This window comes from Schistocerca piceifrons, chromosome 2 (assembly GCF_021461385.2).
Source record: "Schistocerca piceifrons isolate TAMUIC-IGC-003096 chromosome 2, iqSchPice1.1, whole genome shotgun sequence".
NCBI classification, from domain to species: Eukaryota; Metazoa; Arthropoda; class Insecta; order Orthoptera; family Acrididae; genus Schistocerca; species Schistocerca piceifrons.
Genome location: NC_060139.1, coordinates 282970790 through 282990979, shown reverse-complemented (window position 1 = coordinate 282990979; position 20190 = coordinate 282970790). Strand labels below are relative to the sequence as shown.

The 20190-nt window shown below is 38.9% G+C and overlaps 1 protein-coding gene across 1 annotated transcript in view; it reads right to left on the bottom strand.

Moving 5' to 3' along the window:
- Positions 1–20190, bottom strand: part of LOC124775330 (dynein beta chain, ciliary-like) — a 702744-nt gene that overhangs the window by 166125 nt on the left and 516429 nt on the right. Inside the window, exons 62-64 of the mRNA XM_047250162.1 lie at positions 10745–10879; positions 10365–10627; positions 2120–2321 (exon numbers count right to left, since the gene is read on the bottom strand). Of these exons, the coding sequence (XP_047106118.1) occupies positions 2120–2321; positions 10365–10627; positions 10745–10879 (600 nt within the window). The remainder of the gene's footprint in view (positions 1–2119; positions 2322–10364; positions 10628–10744; positions 10880–20190) is intronic.

Genomic DNA, 20190 nt, shown 5'->3' with positions numbered 1-20190 from the left:
ACCAGAACAGCAGTTAAAAGAGTTGAGGGGCACAAAAGTGAAGCAAGGGTCGAGAAGGGGGTGAGATAGGGTTGTAGCCAATTGCCAGTGTTATTTGATCTATACATTGAGCAAGCAGTAAAGGAAAAAAAAGAAAATTTGGAGTAAGAATTAAAGAAATAAAAACTTTGAGGTTTTCTGATGACACTCTAATTCTGTTAGAGACAGCAAAAGATTTGGAGGAGCAGTTGAACAGAATGTAGAGTGTCAAAAAAGGAGGATATAAGATGAATATCAGCAAAAGCAAAAAAAGTATAATGGAATGTAGTTGAATCAAATCAGGTGATGCTGAGTAAATTAGATTACGAAACAACACACTTAAAGTAGTAACTGATTTTCATTATCTGGCCAGTAGAATAACTGATGATGGCTGAAATCGAGAGGATACAAAAAGTAGACTGGCAATGGTCAAAAATGTTTCTGAAAAAGAGAAATTTGTTAACATCGAATATAGGTTTAAGTGTTAGGAAGTCTTTCCTGAAAGTATTTGTATGGAGTGTAACCATGTATAGAAGTGAAACATGGATGATAAACAGTTTAGACAAGAACAGAATAGAAGCTTTGAAATGTGGTGCTACAGAAGAATGTTGAAGATTAGATGGGTAGATCTCGTAACTAATGTGGAGGTGCTGAATAGAACTGGGGAGAAAAGAAATTTGTGGCACAACCTGGCAAATGAAGAGATTGGTTGATATGTCACAGTCTGAGATATCAAGGGATCACTACTTTCGTACTGAAGGGAAGCGTGAAAGGGGGGGGGGGGGGGGGGGCACTTCAGAGGGAGCCCAAGAGATAAATACAGTAAGCAGATTCAGAAGGATGTAAGTTGCTGCAGTTATTTGGAGATGAAGAGGCTTGCACAGGATAAAGTGGCATGGACAGCTGTACCAAACCAGTCTTCAGACTGAAGATCACAATAATGGCTGTATTTTAAAACAGTTTTATAACATGCTACCATTCCTGGCTACAACTATGTTTTAAGTTACCTGCATAACTGCTTGTAGAGCTCCTTATGATCAACTAAGTTATGTAAGTTCAAAGAAACTTTTTAAGGGATTTATATGCAACAGCTGAGGAAATTTCTAACTGAAACAATTAGTGGCTTCCTGTCATTTGTACAAATTCAACAAATGTTTCTAAATAAGCAGGAAGAATGAAACAGTAGACTGAGAGTCCTAGAATGCTACCTGACACAGAACTGTTGAGACATGTTTTACATACTATGGTCTTAGGTAATTTCAATTAACATCTAAACTCATAGCAAAGTGCTGGAACAGTGATGAAGTCTTTGGAACACTTTGAAGGCCACAGATGATTGTTGATACAGTTGATACCATGAGGTCAGGGGGAACACTGAATAAATAAAATTAGTATTTTTCTTCTAATAATTTCCGGGTATGCAGCCGGATCCCGTCGACATTCTGCCACGATATTTCGGCCCAGAGACGTCCGGCCATCATCAGGTGAGTACACAACTACTTTTGTTCCATTTAATTACTCATCACAAGGAAACAACAAAAACTGAAACCTTGTGGCATATAAATAATAAAAATACCTACAAATCTCTCTAGAGGCAATTGTGACTCTTCAACATCAAGTCAGAAGCAACATAAATTTCTTTGTTAATCTACATTTCTCTCTTACATAGAGCCAAGTTTTACTCTTTTGCTAACATATTTTGTTCTCATTTGAATAATTATTCCAAGAAAATCAAATCACACATGGAAAGAGATTTAACCACTGATTTATGGTTTTAAGAGAATTAGACATCTTTATGCAATGTTTACCACCATTAGCAGTTCTTTTTCTTCGCTTTGGAATTAAGAAAATGTAATGGAAGGTCAAGATATCTGTAACCATCCTTGTGTTCTTGTTAGACAGTTCTTGATACTCCAAGTTACTAGTATACAGCAGTTTCATACAGTTTATATACATATAAATGGAATTTACTTAAGATTAATATCTCAACTGCAATCATCACAGTCCAGGTGTCAAAGTCCATAAAATATGAATACTTTGAGGTAGAGTTAAAAATAATTAATAGTGATCATAAGTAGCTAACAGATTTCCTTTCTGTTACCTTGAGTGAGCCAGCCACAACAAGAACAGACTTGATGGCCCTTAAACCCCAGTCATAATGATCCTGTTTAGACAGTAGTTCTCTACAAAGAGTGTATAAAGTAATGAATTTCCGAGCCAAGATACGAGCCTCTTGAAATCCTTCAGCTACCAACATTATTTCACATATTAACTCAAAATCAGGCACCACCATGGCACACGGTCTGAAATTTTATAATTATGGTATCAATATTTTTGAAGTACATAAAAAATATGAACACATTCTGAACCATATCAAAATATAAAATTACAGACAAACTGACTAACAGAACATTACTTACCTTCAGAAGGTGAAATTCCAGTACATTTAAAAGTTAAAAAAATTTTCCTAACTTTTAGAACTATAGTTCCCATCTAAGGGGGGAAAGAGGGGTAGGTTGAGCAAGAATACAAAAGAAGGACAGATCTCTCACATTCTGGGATGGTAGGGACCCACCTGTCATGAGAAAAAATGGAAAAAAGAAGAAGGTAGAAGTGTTAGAAAGAGCAGTAAGTAACAAGCAGTACACTGATAAGCACTGTTCCCAACACTTACCCTCAGTGAATGAGGATGTCTTTGAAGTATCACTACTGTGAAGCAATAGAACTTGTTTCTAATTGTATTTGTTGTAAATAGAAGGTAAAGCTTAAAATTGCTCAGTTGAGTTTTACAGCACACATAATAGGAGATGATTCAAAATGGGGCAATTACAACTTACTAATCACAAATGTATATTACAAAGCAAAGTTATGCTTCTTATTGGTTATAACATTAATTCTGAGAACATAACAATTTTCATTTTCTGTGACAATACTATGAAAAGATCAGATTTCTACTCACCATACAGAGGAAATATTGAGTTGCGGCCTTCTTCTGAAGTAGACAACACACACACACACACACACACACACATTCACACAAGCACAACTCACACTGATCTGGCCTCTGTGGCCAGAGACAGTGGTCATGTGCGTGAGTTACATTTGGGTGAATCTACACCTACATTACATCTACCTGATTACTCTGCTATTCACAATAAAGTGCCTGACAGAGGGTTCAGTTAATCACCTTCAAGCTGTCTCTCTACTGTACTACTCTCGAACAGCGCGCGGGAAAAATGAGCACTTAAATTTTTCTGTGCGAGCCCTGATTTATCTTATTTTATCGTGATGATCATTTCTCCCTATGTAGGTGGATGCCAACAAAATGTTTCCGCAATCAGAGGAGAAAACTGGTAACTGAAATTTCATGAGAAGATCCCGTAGCAATTAAAAACACCTTTGTTTTAATGATTGCCACTCCAATTCACGTATCATGTCTGTGGCACTACCTCCCCTATTTTGTGATAATACAAAACGAGCTGCCCTTCTTTCTACTTTTTCAATGTCATCCATCGGTTTCATCTGATGCAGATTTCACACTGTACAGCAATATTCCAGAGCAGGGCAGAGTAGCATGTTGTATGCAGTCTCTTTAGTAGACCTGTTGCATCTTCTCAGTGTTCTGCAAATGAATCACAGTCTTTGGTTTGCTCTACCCACAACATTATCTATATGATCGTTCGGATTTAGGTTATTTGTCATTGTAGTCCATAAGTATTTAGTTCAATTTACAGCCTTCAGATTTGTGTGACTTATCGCGTAATCAAAATTTAGCGAATTTCTTTTAGTACTCATGTGAATAACTTCACACTATTCTTTATTCAGGGATAACTGCCACTTTTTGCACCATACAGATATCTTATCCAAATCATTTTGCAATTTGTTTTAGTCATCTGATGACTTTACAAGACGGTAAATGACAGCATCATCTGAAAACAATCTAAGACAGCTACACAGATTGTCTCCTACATTGTTAATATAGATCAGGATCAATAGAGGGCCTATAATACTTCCTTGTGGAATGCCGAATATTACTGCTGTTTTACTCGATGGTTTTCAATCTATTACTACGAACTGTGCCCATTCTGACAGGAAATCATGAATCCAGTCGCACAACTGAGGTGACGTTCCATAGGCACACATTTTGGTTAGAAGACGCTTGTGAGGAACGGTGTCAAAAGCCTTCTGGAAATCTAAAACTATCGAGTCAATTTGACATCCCCTGTCAATGGCACTCATTACTTCATGAGTAAAAAAAGCCAGTTGTGTTTCGCAAAAATTATATTTTCTGAATCTGTGCTGACTATGTGTCAATAAATTGTTTTCTTCAAGGTACTTCATAACGTTCAAATACAGTATATGTTCCAAAACCCTACCACAAATCGACGTTAGTGATATGGGCTGGTAATTCAGTGGATTACTCCTAATTCCCTTTTTGGGTACTGGTGTGACTTGAGCAATTTTCCAGTCTTTAGGTACGGATCTTTCTGTGAGCAAGCAGTTGTATATAACTGCTAAATATGGAGCTATTGTATCAGCATATTCTGAGAGGAACCTGACTGGTATACAATCTGGACTAGAGGTCTTGGCTTTATTAACCCTAGAAACACCAAGGTATTTTAGGTTACACGGAGCACCAACCAAGGGCAAATTTTGCCCGTGTTACAATAAGTTGTTAATCTTGTAATTTGTTGTAATATGTATTTATTTTATATAATTTTGTTTCCATTGAGATATTAGTTTAACAGGAAATAGTGACAACATAATTGAAAGTTTAATTTTTTAACACTCATAGGGTGAATATAACAACCAAGAATCGTCAAATCTTGGTCAATGAAAGTTTGTGTAAAGAAGATAAGAAGGTTTGTAATTGAATACAAAGGCTCTCTAAGGTTTCTATTCACTCTTTGATCTATTAACTGAATAATACAGCTTTGTCACTGAGAGAAAGTTTAAAAAACAGAAATGAAAACACTTGCTAAAATACATGTTATTGTACACTGAAAACTCTCGGAAAACACTTTTCACTTGGAGAGAATATTTTCACTTACAGATGACATTTACCCCCCGCACACAAAATGGTTGATTTTGAATGAGTCTTACACAGATAGCGCCCACAGCTTCCACATGTTAACTTGGTTTTTGTGATGATGTATCTTGCTTTCCGGTTACTTGCATTCTTCAAGCATAAGTAGCACCTTGCTTTCCTAGTTGGTTCTTTATTTGCAGCAATTTTGTTTACCTCTAGTTTCTTTGCTAGGATCTCTCCCATCGCACAAATAATAGGCAACTAGAGTCCTTTCAAATCCATGGCTCGCTCTTCTACGTATGATTTCAAAAGTTAATGGCCTAATTCATGGAGATACAGTTTTCTGGCGTTCGGTTTCCCTTAATTCCATTTAGGCGCATTCATCTTGAACAGTGTGCATGAGTTAACTGCAGCTATATCAAGTAGGCTGTAGAACATTGACAGTGGCCACCTTATCGTACCCCTTTTTGCAGAGTATGTCCTAACCATTTGAGCTACGGCATCCACTCCTCCCTTAGTGGAATTATAGTACAGGTTTATGTGTGTTTTCTTTTTTGGTGTATAAACATGTACTCCTGCATTACAATGTTGTGTAGACAACATCAACAGATTTTTCTTTGGTTTTTCCTTTGTGATGTAAGAGACCATTGTTACTGGCGGCTTCTTAGAAGATGGGTCTGTGAATGCTAATTTGGAGGAATACAGCTCTCTGCCTACTGTCGTCTTAAGTTCCTGCGGTACATGTTTTCTGTTTGATTTGAATGTCCCAACCAATGGAAGTTTGTAGTCTTCATAGAGAATGTCCGCCAACTCCACAGAAGTGTAGAAGCGGTTAGTTGTGACATTGTAGCCTGTATTCTTTATTGGCTCCACCAGTCTCTTCACAATCTCAAGAGGACCTCGTTCACTGGCAGGACTACTGTCTTTCCCAGCATATACTTCCATTTTTATTATGTATCGTTCAGTTGCACTACAAAGCATCCTGACTAATATTCCATATTTTCCAGGTTTGTTTTTGAGGAAAACTTTGAAAGGACAACAACCTCTGAAAAGACACCACCTTCATCAATTGTATTCTCAGGTCCACTTCTGAAGTACCGTGGGAATATTCCATTCAATACTTCAAATACTTCACGCAGCGGCGCAAATTTGACACGTACACGTCTTTCTGACCTGGTGCCTTTATCATCAAAGCGAAGAAGTTTCAATAGCTGATATGCTCTTGTCTTACCCATAGCTCCTCTATAAATTGCTCTTCCCAATAAATTTGACCATAAATCAGATAAAGAAATATTGGTGTCCCGGTAAAATCCCATTAGAATTAAAATTCCCATCAATGCATATATTTTAGAATCACTAACAGGAATACGTTTTCTCATCTTGGCAGTTGTTCTTGACTGGAATTCAGGAATAATTACTTCATCTTCTTTAGTGAAGAAGTTTTGGAAAACAGTGTTTAGTAACTCTGCTTTAGTGGCACTGTCAACAGTGACTTTACCGTTGTTATCGCTCAGTGAAGGTATTGATTGTGCCTTGCCACAGGTGTCCTTTATGTATGACCAGAATGTCTTTGGGTTTTCTGCCAGATTACGAGACAGAATTTAATTGTGGAAATTATTAAAGGCATTTCACTTTGAAGTACGTCCTATATTTCGAACTTCCGCAAAATTTTGCCACTCTTGGGGATTTTGCATTCTTTTAAATCTGGCATGCTTTTTTCGCTGCTTCTGCAACAGCGATCTGGCCCATTTTGTGAACCATGCGGGATCAGTACCATCACTTATTAATTTATGTGGTATATATATATCTCTCAACTGCTGTCGATACTATCTCTTTAAAAAATATTGTAGAACAAAAGCAAACTGGTGCTTTTCATTTACCATTCCAATACTTTTCTACACTTACATGATCAGATCGGAATGAGTCAAGACTGTCTCTTAAAAAGGTGTTAAAAGCACTTTTATCAGCTTTTTAAAATATATATACTTTGCGTTTCATTTTGGTTGTTGTAGGTGTTATGGTATTCAGCCTAGCAGCAACTGCCTTGTGGTCACTAAGCCCTGTATCCATCACAATACTCACTATTTGTCCAGGGTTATTTGTTGCTAAGAGGTCAAGTATGGTTTCGCAACCATTTACGGCTCAAGTGGGCTCATGAACTAATTGTTCAAAAGAATTTTCTGAGAAAGCATTCAGTACAATTTCCGATGTTGTTTTATGCCTGCTGCCAGCTTTAAACGTATAATTTTTCCAGCATATCGAGAGGAGATTGAAGTCACCACCAACTATAATTGTATGAGTGGGATACCTATTTGTAATGAGACTCAAGTTTTCTTTGAACTGTTCAGCAGCTATACCTTCTGAGTCGGGGGGTCAGTAAAACGATCCAATTAATAGCTTAGTCTGATTGTCAGGTATAACATCTACCCACACTATTTTGCAGGAACTATCTACTTGAATTTCACTACAAGGCAAACTACTTCTGACAGCAATAAATACTCCATCATCAATTGTATTTAATGTATCCTTTCTGAACACTGTTAGATCATTTGAAAAAAATTCAGCTGAACTTATTTCTGGCTTCAGTCAGCTTTCTGTACCTATAACTATTTGAGCTTCAGTGCTTTCTATTAGGGCATGGAGCTCTGGTTCTTTCTCAACACAGCTATGACAATTTACAACTACAATACCAATCATTTCTACAAACCTGACTGTGTTTTACCTGCCTCCTTTTGGATGGATGCCCTTTCTGTGGTTCCCTGAGACCCTCTAACCTTAAACACCACCCAGACCCTTCCACAGGAATCTGCAGCCTACACGCTCACAGAACTGCCTGAGCCTCTGGTTCAGACCCTCCACTCGGCTCTGCACCAAAGGACCACAGTAAGTTCTATTGACGATGCAGCAGATGATGAGCTCTGCCTTAATCTCAGAAGCAAGGCTGACAGTCTTTACCATTTCTGCTAGCCGTCTGAAAACAGAGAATCTCCTCCGATCCAAAGTGACACACATCATTGGTACTGACATGAGTCACCACATGCCCTGCACTCTTCATGGCATCCGGAAGCACCCTTTTCACATCCAGAATGACTCCCCCCAGTACACACGGAGTGCACACTGGCTTCCTTCCCCTCGTTGGCAACCATGTTCCTAAGGAGCCCCATTATGCACCTAATGTTGGAGCTCCCAACTACCAGCAAACCCACCCTATGTGAATGCCCGGACCTTGCAGGATGAGAAGCTTCCTCTGGAACACGGTGGATGACTACATCTGGCTTACAGACATCGTCAGCCACAGAAAACGCCCGAAACCTGTTCGTCAAACGAACCGGGAAGGTCCTACATTGTGCTGTGTTGCCTACTTTTGAAGAAAGCCTTTTGGCTGAAAGCTCACATTTAGCTGTCTTTTTGATGATCCTATTTGCAACTCGAGATCTCCTCTATATGGTGAATAACAATGTGTTCTTTTCATAATACTGTCATTATTCCATCCTGGATTTTCCATTGTTTCATTTTCTATGAAGAGTATTAAAAAAAAAAGTGCCATTTGGTGCCTATAAACAGAGTGTTTACAAATGATTTATCGAGTTCTGGACATTGGTATTTCAGAACATATTACAAACAAAATAGTGAATGATACATTGTATGGAAAGTACATTTTCAAGTTTCTTACAAATTTTCTAGGTGCTCTCCTCATGTTACAACAACAAACATCTACCGGTATGCAGTAGTCAAGTTCAACCGATACACATTTGAGCATGTCCCTATCAATGTACACCAGCACAGGAGTGATGTAATCCTGGAGTTCAGCGAATGTTGCAGGTGAAAGTGGTACATAAACATTGTCTTCAAGTAACTCCAAAGGAAAAAATCACAAACTGTAAAATCAGCAGATTATGGGGAAACATGAAAAGTGTCAAAGCATCCTGAGGACAGTGTCCAATCTAGCAGTTTGGAAGTTCCTAGTTCAGACAGCAGCACACTATTCTATACCAATGAGGTGGAACTCTGTTTCATTGGAATATGAAGCTTGGGTAACAGCTACGTGTTTAGGAAAAAAAGTAGTCATGTTTCACATTTAGGTATGTTGCACTCATCGCAGCTTTCCCCAGAAATAAGTAGGGCCTGTACACTTTGCTTCGTGAAACAGAAGAGAAGACATTCACCTTTGGAGAATTTCTTTCAATCTCCACTGCAACAGTGGGATTTGTCATACCCACTGTGCTGGTGTTGGGACAATTCACTTGACCATTTATCTGGAACATCCCTATTATCACTGAAAATAAGTTAAGGTGCAAACCCATCATCTTCCAATGCTTCCTGGAAAATTTCAGAGGTGACTCACAGTGAAACCAGCAAAGACATAAACAAAACTTTACAATAAGCTTTTTTCTTTCATTATTAGTACACTTGTGTGGGCATTATGTATTTGATGCTATAAGACATCAAAACCCAATTAGTTATTTGTAAATATCCTATATATTCATTAGAAAATGATTTTACTGGATGTTTTAGTTTCCTACAAACCTACTTCACTTTTTTACATAGTTGTTATTCACTTCTATGTAATTTTCATAATGTTGCATCAGACTCTTCAATCCATCTCCATAGAAGTTCTCTACCTAAGAATGACAAGGTTAGTCCTAAGGTTCATGTTATCCTGAAACTGTTGCACATCAAAACATTGTTTCAAGTGTAACAAGAGGTAACAGTCATGGGGTGCAAGGCTGGTACTGTAGAATTGGTGACTGAAAGGTTTCTAACACAAATGCTGAATCTTAAGCATTTTGGCACCCAACTGGCACAGTAGTTGCTATAACCAAATTTTTCCATGAAAATTGTGTAAATAGTGTTGCGTTCAGCCTGAGCACAAATCATCATCACTCACTGGTCATATTGCAGTTATTGTTCATTTTCTGGGTGATTCAAGTCTGGATACAGGCCCAGCCACTCCATTCTTCATCATGAACATTTTTAAAACCACTCTGAAAGTCTCAACAACACTCAACATTATTTCCATCACCCATTACGGCAAGTCCATAAACAGGGCACAACTCTTCATGAATTTGAACAGACAAAAATAAAATTACATCATGCAATTTGTGACCAGCTGGAGCAACGATGTTTGTAGTTATTTTTGTCAGTTTTTACTTGCATTCAAACCAGTACTGAATATAAACAATGACTTCTGTTGCTTCATAAATGTAATCTTATTCTGAGCTACCAACATTTTTTTATGCAAACAGCCCTTAATTTTTGAAGGTGTCTCATACGTGAAACTTATTTAAATGGTATGATGTAATGATTACACACATACCTGAACAATGCCTTCAGGTTCTCAGGTAGCTCTGTCCTGCCAGCATATCCAGGATTCATGGTGACAAACATGCCAACTGTTGGCACAAGTGCTATTTCCTGGCCCATGAAGCTAAAAGTTTTTTTGGTGCCTTTTATGGCATCTAGTACGGATTTCACCTGCACTGCTACTACAGATAATACTTCCACTGAAATTCGGTTGAATTCATCAAAACATCCCCAAGCTCCAGTTTGTGCAAGGCCTTTGTAGATGTTGCCACATGACTGCATGGACACAGGAGGCAAAGTAGGTAAAACAACAAATTAAGTCGCAATTATATACAATATCTGTTACCACTGCTAGGAAATATGATAGGTTCTTAAACTCTCTCATAAGCTTACCTTGTAATCCATCTGTTCAGAGCAGTTGAACACATATACCATAACACCCATGGCCCTCCCTAGATCTTTTGTGGTCTCTGTCTTCCCAGTACCAGCTGGTCCTGCTGGGGCTCCTCCCATTGTCAAATGCAAGGACTGCAGAAACAAAGTCTCAAATAACATGTTTTAAAACACAGTGAAGGAATGCATTTACCAGTATCCAAACAAATAGCTGACTTAATGATAATCTGCACATCCTACATTAAATGATATTACAAGAACATGAACCATTGACTAATTTATCCAACTTTGTTGTCCTGAAGAAATTTTTTCGGCAGTGTTTGCTGATTAGTGTGGGGTGGTCCCTAACTACAAGAGGCACTCGAATGAAACCGAGACACGTGGAAAAAAAGTAAGTAAACTGTTTATTATTTCAAAAGTAATCACTATAACTATTAATACAACCCTACTGTTAGACAAGAAGGTCAATATCTTCATGGAGAAATGTTTTTGGTCGGCTACGGAACCGTGATTGTACCAAGGCAGGCACCTCTTCATTCAAGGCAAATCAATGGCTACAAATGTCTTTCTTCAGGGTTCCAAAAATATGGCTATCACATAAGGACAGATGAGGACTGTATGGAGGATGTGTGAAGGTATCCCAGTGAAACTTCTGCAGTGTAGTCAAAGCAACTTTGGAAACATGTGGACAGTTTTCCAACATTTGAATTATTCTTGATTTGTGAATTTTGAGCTTAATGAAATTGTAGCATCAACTCTTTCCCCTTCAAAGGTGAGTGGCACTCAACATTATGAATTTTATTTTCCGCTCTGATATTGAGCCTCATACGATATGACTTTCCATAATCTCAAATCTGACTGTTCTAGGCATCAATGCTGTGTAGCACTGCCATCTAGGGAAACCTATTTTAACCTGGTGTCAAACTGTAGCAGATGTTTTGAAAGAAATGTTGTAATTATTACATTCAAGTTAGTAGGTGCAAAATGGCTAGTTCTTCACGCAGAATCCTTTCTGAGGAAGTGACTGTAAAGCTTTGGGAGGAATGTCTAAATGAACACAAGAGCAGCAATGATTCTGATGATGACAGTGACTCTTCTGTAAACAATTTAAGTGAAATGAATACAGAAACTGTCCACCCTGAAAAGATTCAAAAAATATCACACAATGAAAAATTGTGTATTGTCATTGTTATGTCATTATATTTTACTGAATGCAAACTTCTTTTTTTAATGTAATGTTCGTCAGTGGCCTCTTCAGTTCAACAAAGAGACTCACACAATTCTCAGTGGCACACTCGCCACCCAGGTGGCAGAGATTTAAATAAGAGCACATGGAGATTCCCTGTGACTGCAGTATTAACAAAATAACTGTTTATAATAATTTGGTAAATCTTCTTTTTTCAGTATTAACATTTTCCAAATTTTTGAGAATGATATCCTGCTCTTCACATCTCTTCTGTGTTCCAGTCTTCAACATTCCCTAAATAGCCTTTTGCTTCTTATCAGACTGCCTTATTAAGCTATCATCAGTCAGAACTTCTGTCTTAGTGATTACTTTTTGATGCAGACTTTCATAAATCTTAACATATTCTATAAACCATGGAGTTGTTAATGTTTTCATTTTAAAAATTAGTCTTTTTAGAGTTATAATAGAATTTTTAATGGCAGACGTGTTGTAGGAACTTGCCTTTGTGTTATCATGAAATCTGATTTTGACAGCTTCTTTGGAATACACATCTTAAAATTTTCCAAGAAGGTTGAAGAGGTATTTGTTTGGGCTATTACTTTTGCCCAGGATTTACTGCTTATGATATTTGAAAAATTCATACAATTTTCCACAGAAAAACTTCTTTTATATATACAACATGCTTTTGTTTCTTTCCATGGCACTGAGAGGATCTTGAGGACAAGAGCACTGTGGTCAGATAACCCTAACATGTATTTGTTATTTCTACTTCAGTAAGTCCTGTATTTGAAAATATGTTATGTAATGGTTATTTGAGGTTTAAATGTGAAAAAATAGGTTAAAGCAACAAAAGAGATTTAAGAACTGATCTTTCAGCTTACTTTCACTCATAAGATTTACACTGATCTCCCCACACACAAATTAGCGCCCCTTTCAGTAAATAGAATGTTTTTGAGTTAGTACTCTGAAGAAACTTTGAAGCAAGTCAAATTCTTCCAGACTGCAAGAAACGACAATTAAATTAATTATAGGACAAGACCATAGAACATCAGACAGGCAAGTAAGTGCTTAACAAAACCCACAGGAGAAGGAGGAGACAAAATGAAATTCAATATGTGTTGAGAGAGTATACGATAATACTTCAGTGATTACAAATTGAGTAACATTTACAAAGAATTTGCCAGTATGAGTCCAGTTATCAGTATAATGTTGTACCTTCTGTGGCTTGTATGCATGCACTAATTCAGTTAGTAAGGCTGTCTTAAAGCTATAGTATCCCCTCCTCAAGGAAAATGGCCAACAACTGTTGTAACTGGTCCTTGGTATCCTGGATACTAGCACTGGGGATGGAGACAAGATCCGAGTTGGTTCCAGAAATGTTCTGCCGGGGTCAGACATAGGGATGCTGCTGGACAGAAAAGGACGTCAGCATCGTGCAGACATTTCATAAGAGACATGTGTACTGTGTAACAGACCATTTGTCATGCCAGTACAAAGACATGCATAATTTTTTAATTATGTTACATAATTCTTATAAAAAGGACAATCTGAGTAATGACATTTAATGTTATATGGAACTACAGCATCTTATGCACCACAGCAATTGTGGAAAAAATTTTAATACATTAGTGAGTGAGCAGCAAATAGCTGTGAGAGCCTATAAGTTCATAGCACTCCATGTTATTCTTGAAACTGAAAAATTCTTGTTCATCATAGTAAGAAAAAGGATTGCTCCCAGCACCTCCAGCCCTCCTCCTCTTTCTGTCATTGATTAAGAAATGTGTATTGGTCAGCTAGGCAATTAAAGATTCTTATTGTTGGCCTCCACCATATTTAATGTTGGATTTTCCAAAGTTTTTTTAAGGGCTACAGTGTTATCAAGTGTAGAAAGTGTAACCTGGTTATTCACTGAGTGTTGCACAACAAATACAAAATGATTTAAGATAGACTTTTTCACTGACTTTACCACTGAATACTGCCTGAACAGCTGGATTCCAGACAAACTGATTACCGATGAGAGCCTGCACATGGACCAGCTTTGTAAACTGAGAAATGTTCCACTGGCATAGTGATTATTTTCAAGATTAATCTTATTCTTTCTGATATCAGTAATCATGCCAATGAGGAACAAGCTACATAGCACACCCTTAGTCTCCAGCTGGTCATTGTCCTTTGCTGAATCTATTTCAAGTTTTAGATTACTCAAGAAGACTTTAGCTGCAGTGTCATTGACCCTCAAAGGATTAAGGCTACCAGATTATTTCTTTGAAGCTCTGCAAGATCTTCAGCATCATGTTGTACTGTCACACTAAGAAAGCAATTACTATTCAGCATCATTATGCGTGGAACAAACATTCCACACTCTATGAATTACTAGAAAAACTTTTATTCAGTATTTTGATTGAGAATTTTTATTGCTAGTGACATTTTCTATTCAAACCAAATAACAGTTATTTGTTGAGCTCTAAATGTATTTGCAGTAACCAAGTAAAACACAAAAGCGATCCAAGTAACACAAATATGGCTTCATTCATAAATCTTTTTTATGAATAAAGCCATAAACAATAATGGAAATAAGCCTCTTGTGACTCCAGATGTATCAAGACACACAACAACTGATGTGAGCAGTAAAAGCCGGAAGAACATAGAGAGTGTCAGTCAGTGCTACTCCAAGTATATATAGGCGCAAATCACTGCAGATGGTGCAGAGGAGACTGCACCATGAGCACACCTCCCACAGGTGGCTTCCAGCGGCTGGCCCACACTGATACAGTTAGCGGTTGATTGAAGCACACACACACATTGACACCACACTTGCTGCACTCATGCTCACACACACTAGTAGCAGGAAACAGCAATATACTAACATTTAAGTCCTAGCCTTGCCTTTGAATGATTACATTTCAAATTGATTAATGCTCATAGATATTTCGAAGAGGCACTTCAATTTTACAGTGAAGGCTTTCATGGCTAGTGTTGACATCACTTAAAACTTCTGAGCTACTAGGTCATGGTCGATGTAAAACACTGTCTCCTAAGATTTCCTCTCTGACTGCAATTGACGTCCTTCAGAGGTAAAATGATGAACTGCCACTTTACCTCTGAAGATTTCTCCTGCAGTTGGAGAGGGAATGTTAGGAGGATGTTTTATACATTCATCAGGGCCTATTAGCCCGGAAGATTTAAGTGAGGCATTTCAATTAATAGTCATTCAGAAGTAGGAATCTTCTGAATTGGTGACTATGACAGGACTTTGGGAAAGATGGAATTTTGATTGAGGAGGATTATTTTGCCTTGCATGCACTTTTATATTACTTTCTACATACTGTAATTAATACATGTCTTGTAATTTGTTTCATGCATTACTGGGGAGCAGAGGTGCTATCACGGAACCAGAGCAGCCTCATCTAACACAAGCAAATTTCCTTCAGCAGCAGAAAAAGCAACAGCCAAGCACTTATTGCTATTCTTTGACTGAAGTACACCTGTACCAGTTTGCAGGCACTCTCTTACTATTAGTGTTAGTTTTGTTTAACTTCATAATTAGTAGGCTTAGTAGATTAGTGTGCTGTGTTCCACCAAAAGTGAAATTTTGTACACATATGATTAAATGTGCACTGAATATAGTTTACACTTGCCAAGTGTCATTAACAGGGGAACTATTTATTTTGAAGTAGGGTCCTGTGTTATTGTAATGACTCACTATAAAATTTTTAAAATACTGCATGACAAGGAATCATATATACAATCAATTTCAGAGGTTTCTGGTGTAGGTGATTCATTGGTATCAACATAGATAATAATGGATCCATTCACTGAAATTCAATTGAAACTGTTTGCTACCAATCAATCTGAGATGTCAAAGGCCTAATCTGAAATGTCGACCATAGTATCAGATACAGAACAGGGTCACACACAATTGTCGACCACAGTGCCACATACTATTATTATTATTCTCATGTCAGAAATATACAGGTACATGTACATATATTTTACACAGTTATGATTTAATTACTTTTGACCAAAACTTGGCCACTTCCAGTGCATTTTCTGTTGAAAATAATCTTCTGTACAGGAGACTGGGCACAATCGACACCGAAGCATGTGCCGAACTGTTTGTTCTTCTCCACAGGCATACTGAATATCATTTGGATTAGTGTATCCCCACCCCATCTTGCCAAGTCAACTTTTGATCTTCCAAATCCAGATCTCTGTCTATTCAGGGACTTCCAAGTTGTCCATTCCCCATCATGGCCTGAAGGTAAAGCTTCAACAGCTCTTTTCCAACAAGGGGGAAGGTAGGTCATAGCCCACCATAGTATTAACCTAGCTTTTTCAGCAGTGGTTCTAAGTTCCTCTGATGTCCTAAGGAAACTCTTCTATGATTTCAGTCACTGTGGATGTGGTTCATGCCCAGACAGAGGATGGGTAATGTCCTGTTACGCTACCTTTCTTTCCTTGTTCGCAGCTATCTCTCTTCGAACAGATGGTGGTGCTATTCCTGCGAGGTGGTAAAGCCATTTGACTGGAGTGGATTTCAAGCAACATGATATAATTCTGCAGGTTTCGTTGAGAGCTACATCCACCTGTTTGACATGAGTTGCATAAGGGCCGATTTTGTACAAAATTAGATGACTGGGCTATGTAAGGAGACGCATAGAAGATGCTATATCAAATATGTCAGTCACTGATTTACCAATAAATGATCAATTTAAGCAGCAAAAAATCAAGGAGGCTAAAGAAAAGCTCAGTTCAGATTTTGTTCAATGGAGAGGTCACATTGCTCAGTTGGTCGAAAGAAAATGTGTTGCAGGACTTAGAGGAGTTCCAAGGGCATTCTCACTCCAAAAGATTGTATAAACAGCATGGATGAGAAATCGTTGAAAAACCACCAGTTTCAGCTCTTTTTTTTCCATCAGATAAAAGGACAGCAAACCCGGTTGTTTTTATAAGAGGTTTCAGACGAGTATTGCCAAGAGCATGGATCAAGATCTAAATAATTAGTTATGTCACAGGCTACTTCCAAGGGGGTGACTTTTTGTGGCCCACTAACATGATGGATGTCTGTGAAACATAGAAAGAGTTAGTGGAAAAAATTCTTGCAAAATACACGACAAGAGATGTACAGGAGTGATTACGAAAAGAAGGTACTTAATCCCGAGCCATTCTTATACTGAAAAGGTAATTTGAGGAAGAATGTTGAAAAATATATGAACAAAGCATGACACTGGGAAGAACCAATTACGCACAAAGATCTGTTAAGGATATTGAAAGCCAAATTACCATTTGAAATCAAGACAGAAACTTATACATGTGAATGAAGAAAGTGTAAAAGACTTTATGTCCATACTTGATTCCACAAACTTAATTCAAGATTATTTTAAGTCCCAAGATGTGGAAAATAATGAAAAATCGCTAGGTCCAAGCAATCTGAAAGGATGAGCATATAACCAGAACCACCATCCATATAATAATAACAATTACAATGGGAACAGACCAAATAGTTACAAAATAGTAAACAGAATGGCAATGGATCATGCCTCCAACCAAATCAAAGGAGAAACAATCAATCGGAGAGAAGGTTTAACTCATTTTATGATAACAATACAAACCAGAATCAACAACATTGGACTCTATCCATAATTTGGAACCACGATCCCAGAACAGTCATCAGAACTGGAGGGAACCAACAATTGGTTAAAGATTACAGATGAACTCTGTGCAGAAGTCAATGAATGCAACAAGGTACATAACATGGTACCAATTTCTGCAGTTAAGGCATGGCAGAAGGAATTCCTCACAATATTATGTTGGATACCAGGGCATCAGTAAATGTGATCACAGGAACTTTCTTCAGTAAACTACTGCAAATGAAGAATTTGCCAACATATCCAGTGAGTAACTGCTGGATAGTTGGTGCAGTGAGCAGTCGGGCCCACCCAGTAAAATTACAGATGATGCTGCCTGTCAGAATGGAAAATGAAGCTTTCAATTGCCCATTCCTAAAAATAAATAAGGTCATCATCAGTAGTATACTGGGTGCTCCCTGCCGCTGTTGGATAAGCAGCTGCCAGCAGAAAGTCGCATACTCCTAGATCACTTATTTGTTACATAGTTCAATTCTTAATTTATTTGCGTGTTTTTGGTACTTGCATTGTTTAATTCATAAATTTCGGGCGTATTATAGTATTTGAGAGTTGTAGCATCGCATTTTAGTACCTGAATAGTGTAAAATCGCGTAGTCTCCTTCCACTGCCGAGCAGTGTGTCAGCAGTGCGCTAGTAGCAGCATTACTGCATTTACTAGGCAATCTTGTATTTTAATAACCATTTAAATTTTGTGTCGATTTGTTTGTGCTCTCTGTAGATTAGTTCGTTCTTTGCACACCAGTTTTTAGCATGGATAGGGACTGCAACTGCTGTGTTCAGATGCAGGCTGAGTTGGCATCCCTTCGCTCCGAGCTTCAGGCAGTGTTGACTTCGGTCACACAGCTTGAGGCTGTTGCCAATGGGCATCACTGTGGGGGTCCGGATGGGGGTTTGTCGGGGACGGCCAGCTCGTCCCACGCATCCCCCGATCAGATTACGACGGCGGCTGCCCACGATACTGCCCACATTGAGGCTGATCACTCACCTGTGGTAGAGTGGAAGGTCGTCTCGAGGTGTGGCAGGGGGCAAAAGACATTCCAGAGGGCTGAACGGAAGGCCTCTCCAGTTTGACAAACCGGTTTCAGGCTCTGTCTCAGGCTGATACTGATCTTCGGCTGGACATGGCTGCTTGTCCTGTTCCAGAGGTTGCCCTCAGTCTCCAAGATCCGGGCGGTCGCAGAGGGTGGGCTTACTGGTAGTTGGGAGCTCCAACGTCAGGCGCGTAATGGGGCCCTTAGGGATATGGCAGCAAGAGAGAGAAAGAAAACCAATGTGCACTCTGTGTGCATACCGGGGGGAGTCATTCCAGATGTGGAAAGGGTCCTTCCGGATGCCATGAAGGGCACCAATGATGTGTGTCGCTATGGATCGGAGGAAATTCTCTATGGCTTCCGGCGGCTATCTGATTTGGTGAAGACTGCCAGTCTCGCTAGCGGGATGAAAGCAGAGCTCACCATCTGCAGCATCGTCGACAGGACTGACTGCGGACCTTTGGTACAGAGCCGAGTGGAGGGCCTGTATCAGAGGCTGAGACGGTTCTGCGACCATGTGGGCTGCAGATTCCTGGACTTGCGCCATAGGGTGGTGGGATTTCGGGTTCCGCTGGATAGGTCAGGAGTCCACTACACGCAGCAAGCAGCTACACGGGTAGCAGGGGTTGTGTGGCATGGACCAGGTAGTTTTTTAGGTTAGATGGCCTCGGGCAAGTACAGAAAGGGCAACAGCCTCAAAGGGTGAGGGCAAAGTCAGGACATGCGGGGACCAAGCAGCAATCGGTATTGTAATTGTAAATTGTCGAAGCTGCATTGGTAAAGTACCAGAACTTCAAGCGCTGATTGAAAACACCGAAGCTGAAATCATTATAGGTACAGAAAGCTGGCTGAAGCCAGAGATAAATTCCGCCAAAATTTTTACAAAGGCACAGACGGTGTTTAGAAAGGATAGATTGCTTGCAACCGGTGGTGGCGTGTTTGTCGCTGTTAGTAGTAGTTTATCCTGTAGTGAAGTAGAAGCGGATAGTTCCTGTGAATTATTAAGGGTGGAGGTTACACTCAACAACCGAGCTAGGTTAATAATTGGCTCCTTTTACCGACCTCCCGACTCAGCAGCATTAGTGGCAGAACAAACTGAGAGAAAATTTGGAATACATTTCACATAAATTTTCTCAGCATGTTATAGTCTTAGGTGGAGATTTCAATTTACCACATACAGACTGGGACACTCAGATGTTTAGGACGGGTGGTAGGGACAGAGCATCGAGTGACATTACACTGAGTGCACTATCCGAAAATTACCTCAAGCAATTAAACAGAGAACCGACTCATGGAGATAACATCTTGGACCTACTGATAACAAACAGACCCGAACTTTTCGGCTCTGTAAGTGCAAAACAGGGAATCAGTAATCATAAGGCTGTTGCAGCATCCCTGAATATGGAAGTTAATAAGAATATAAAAAAAGGGAGGAAGGTTTATCTGTTTAGCAAGACTAATAGAAGGCAGATTTCAGACTACCTAACAGGTCAAAATGAAAATTTCTGTTCCAACACTGACAATGTTGAGTGTTTATGGAAAAAGTTCAAGGCAATTGTAAAATGCATTTTAGACAGGTAC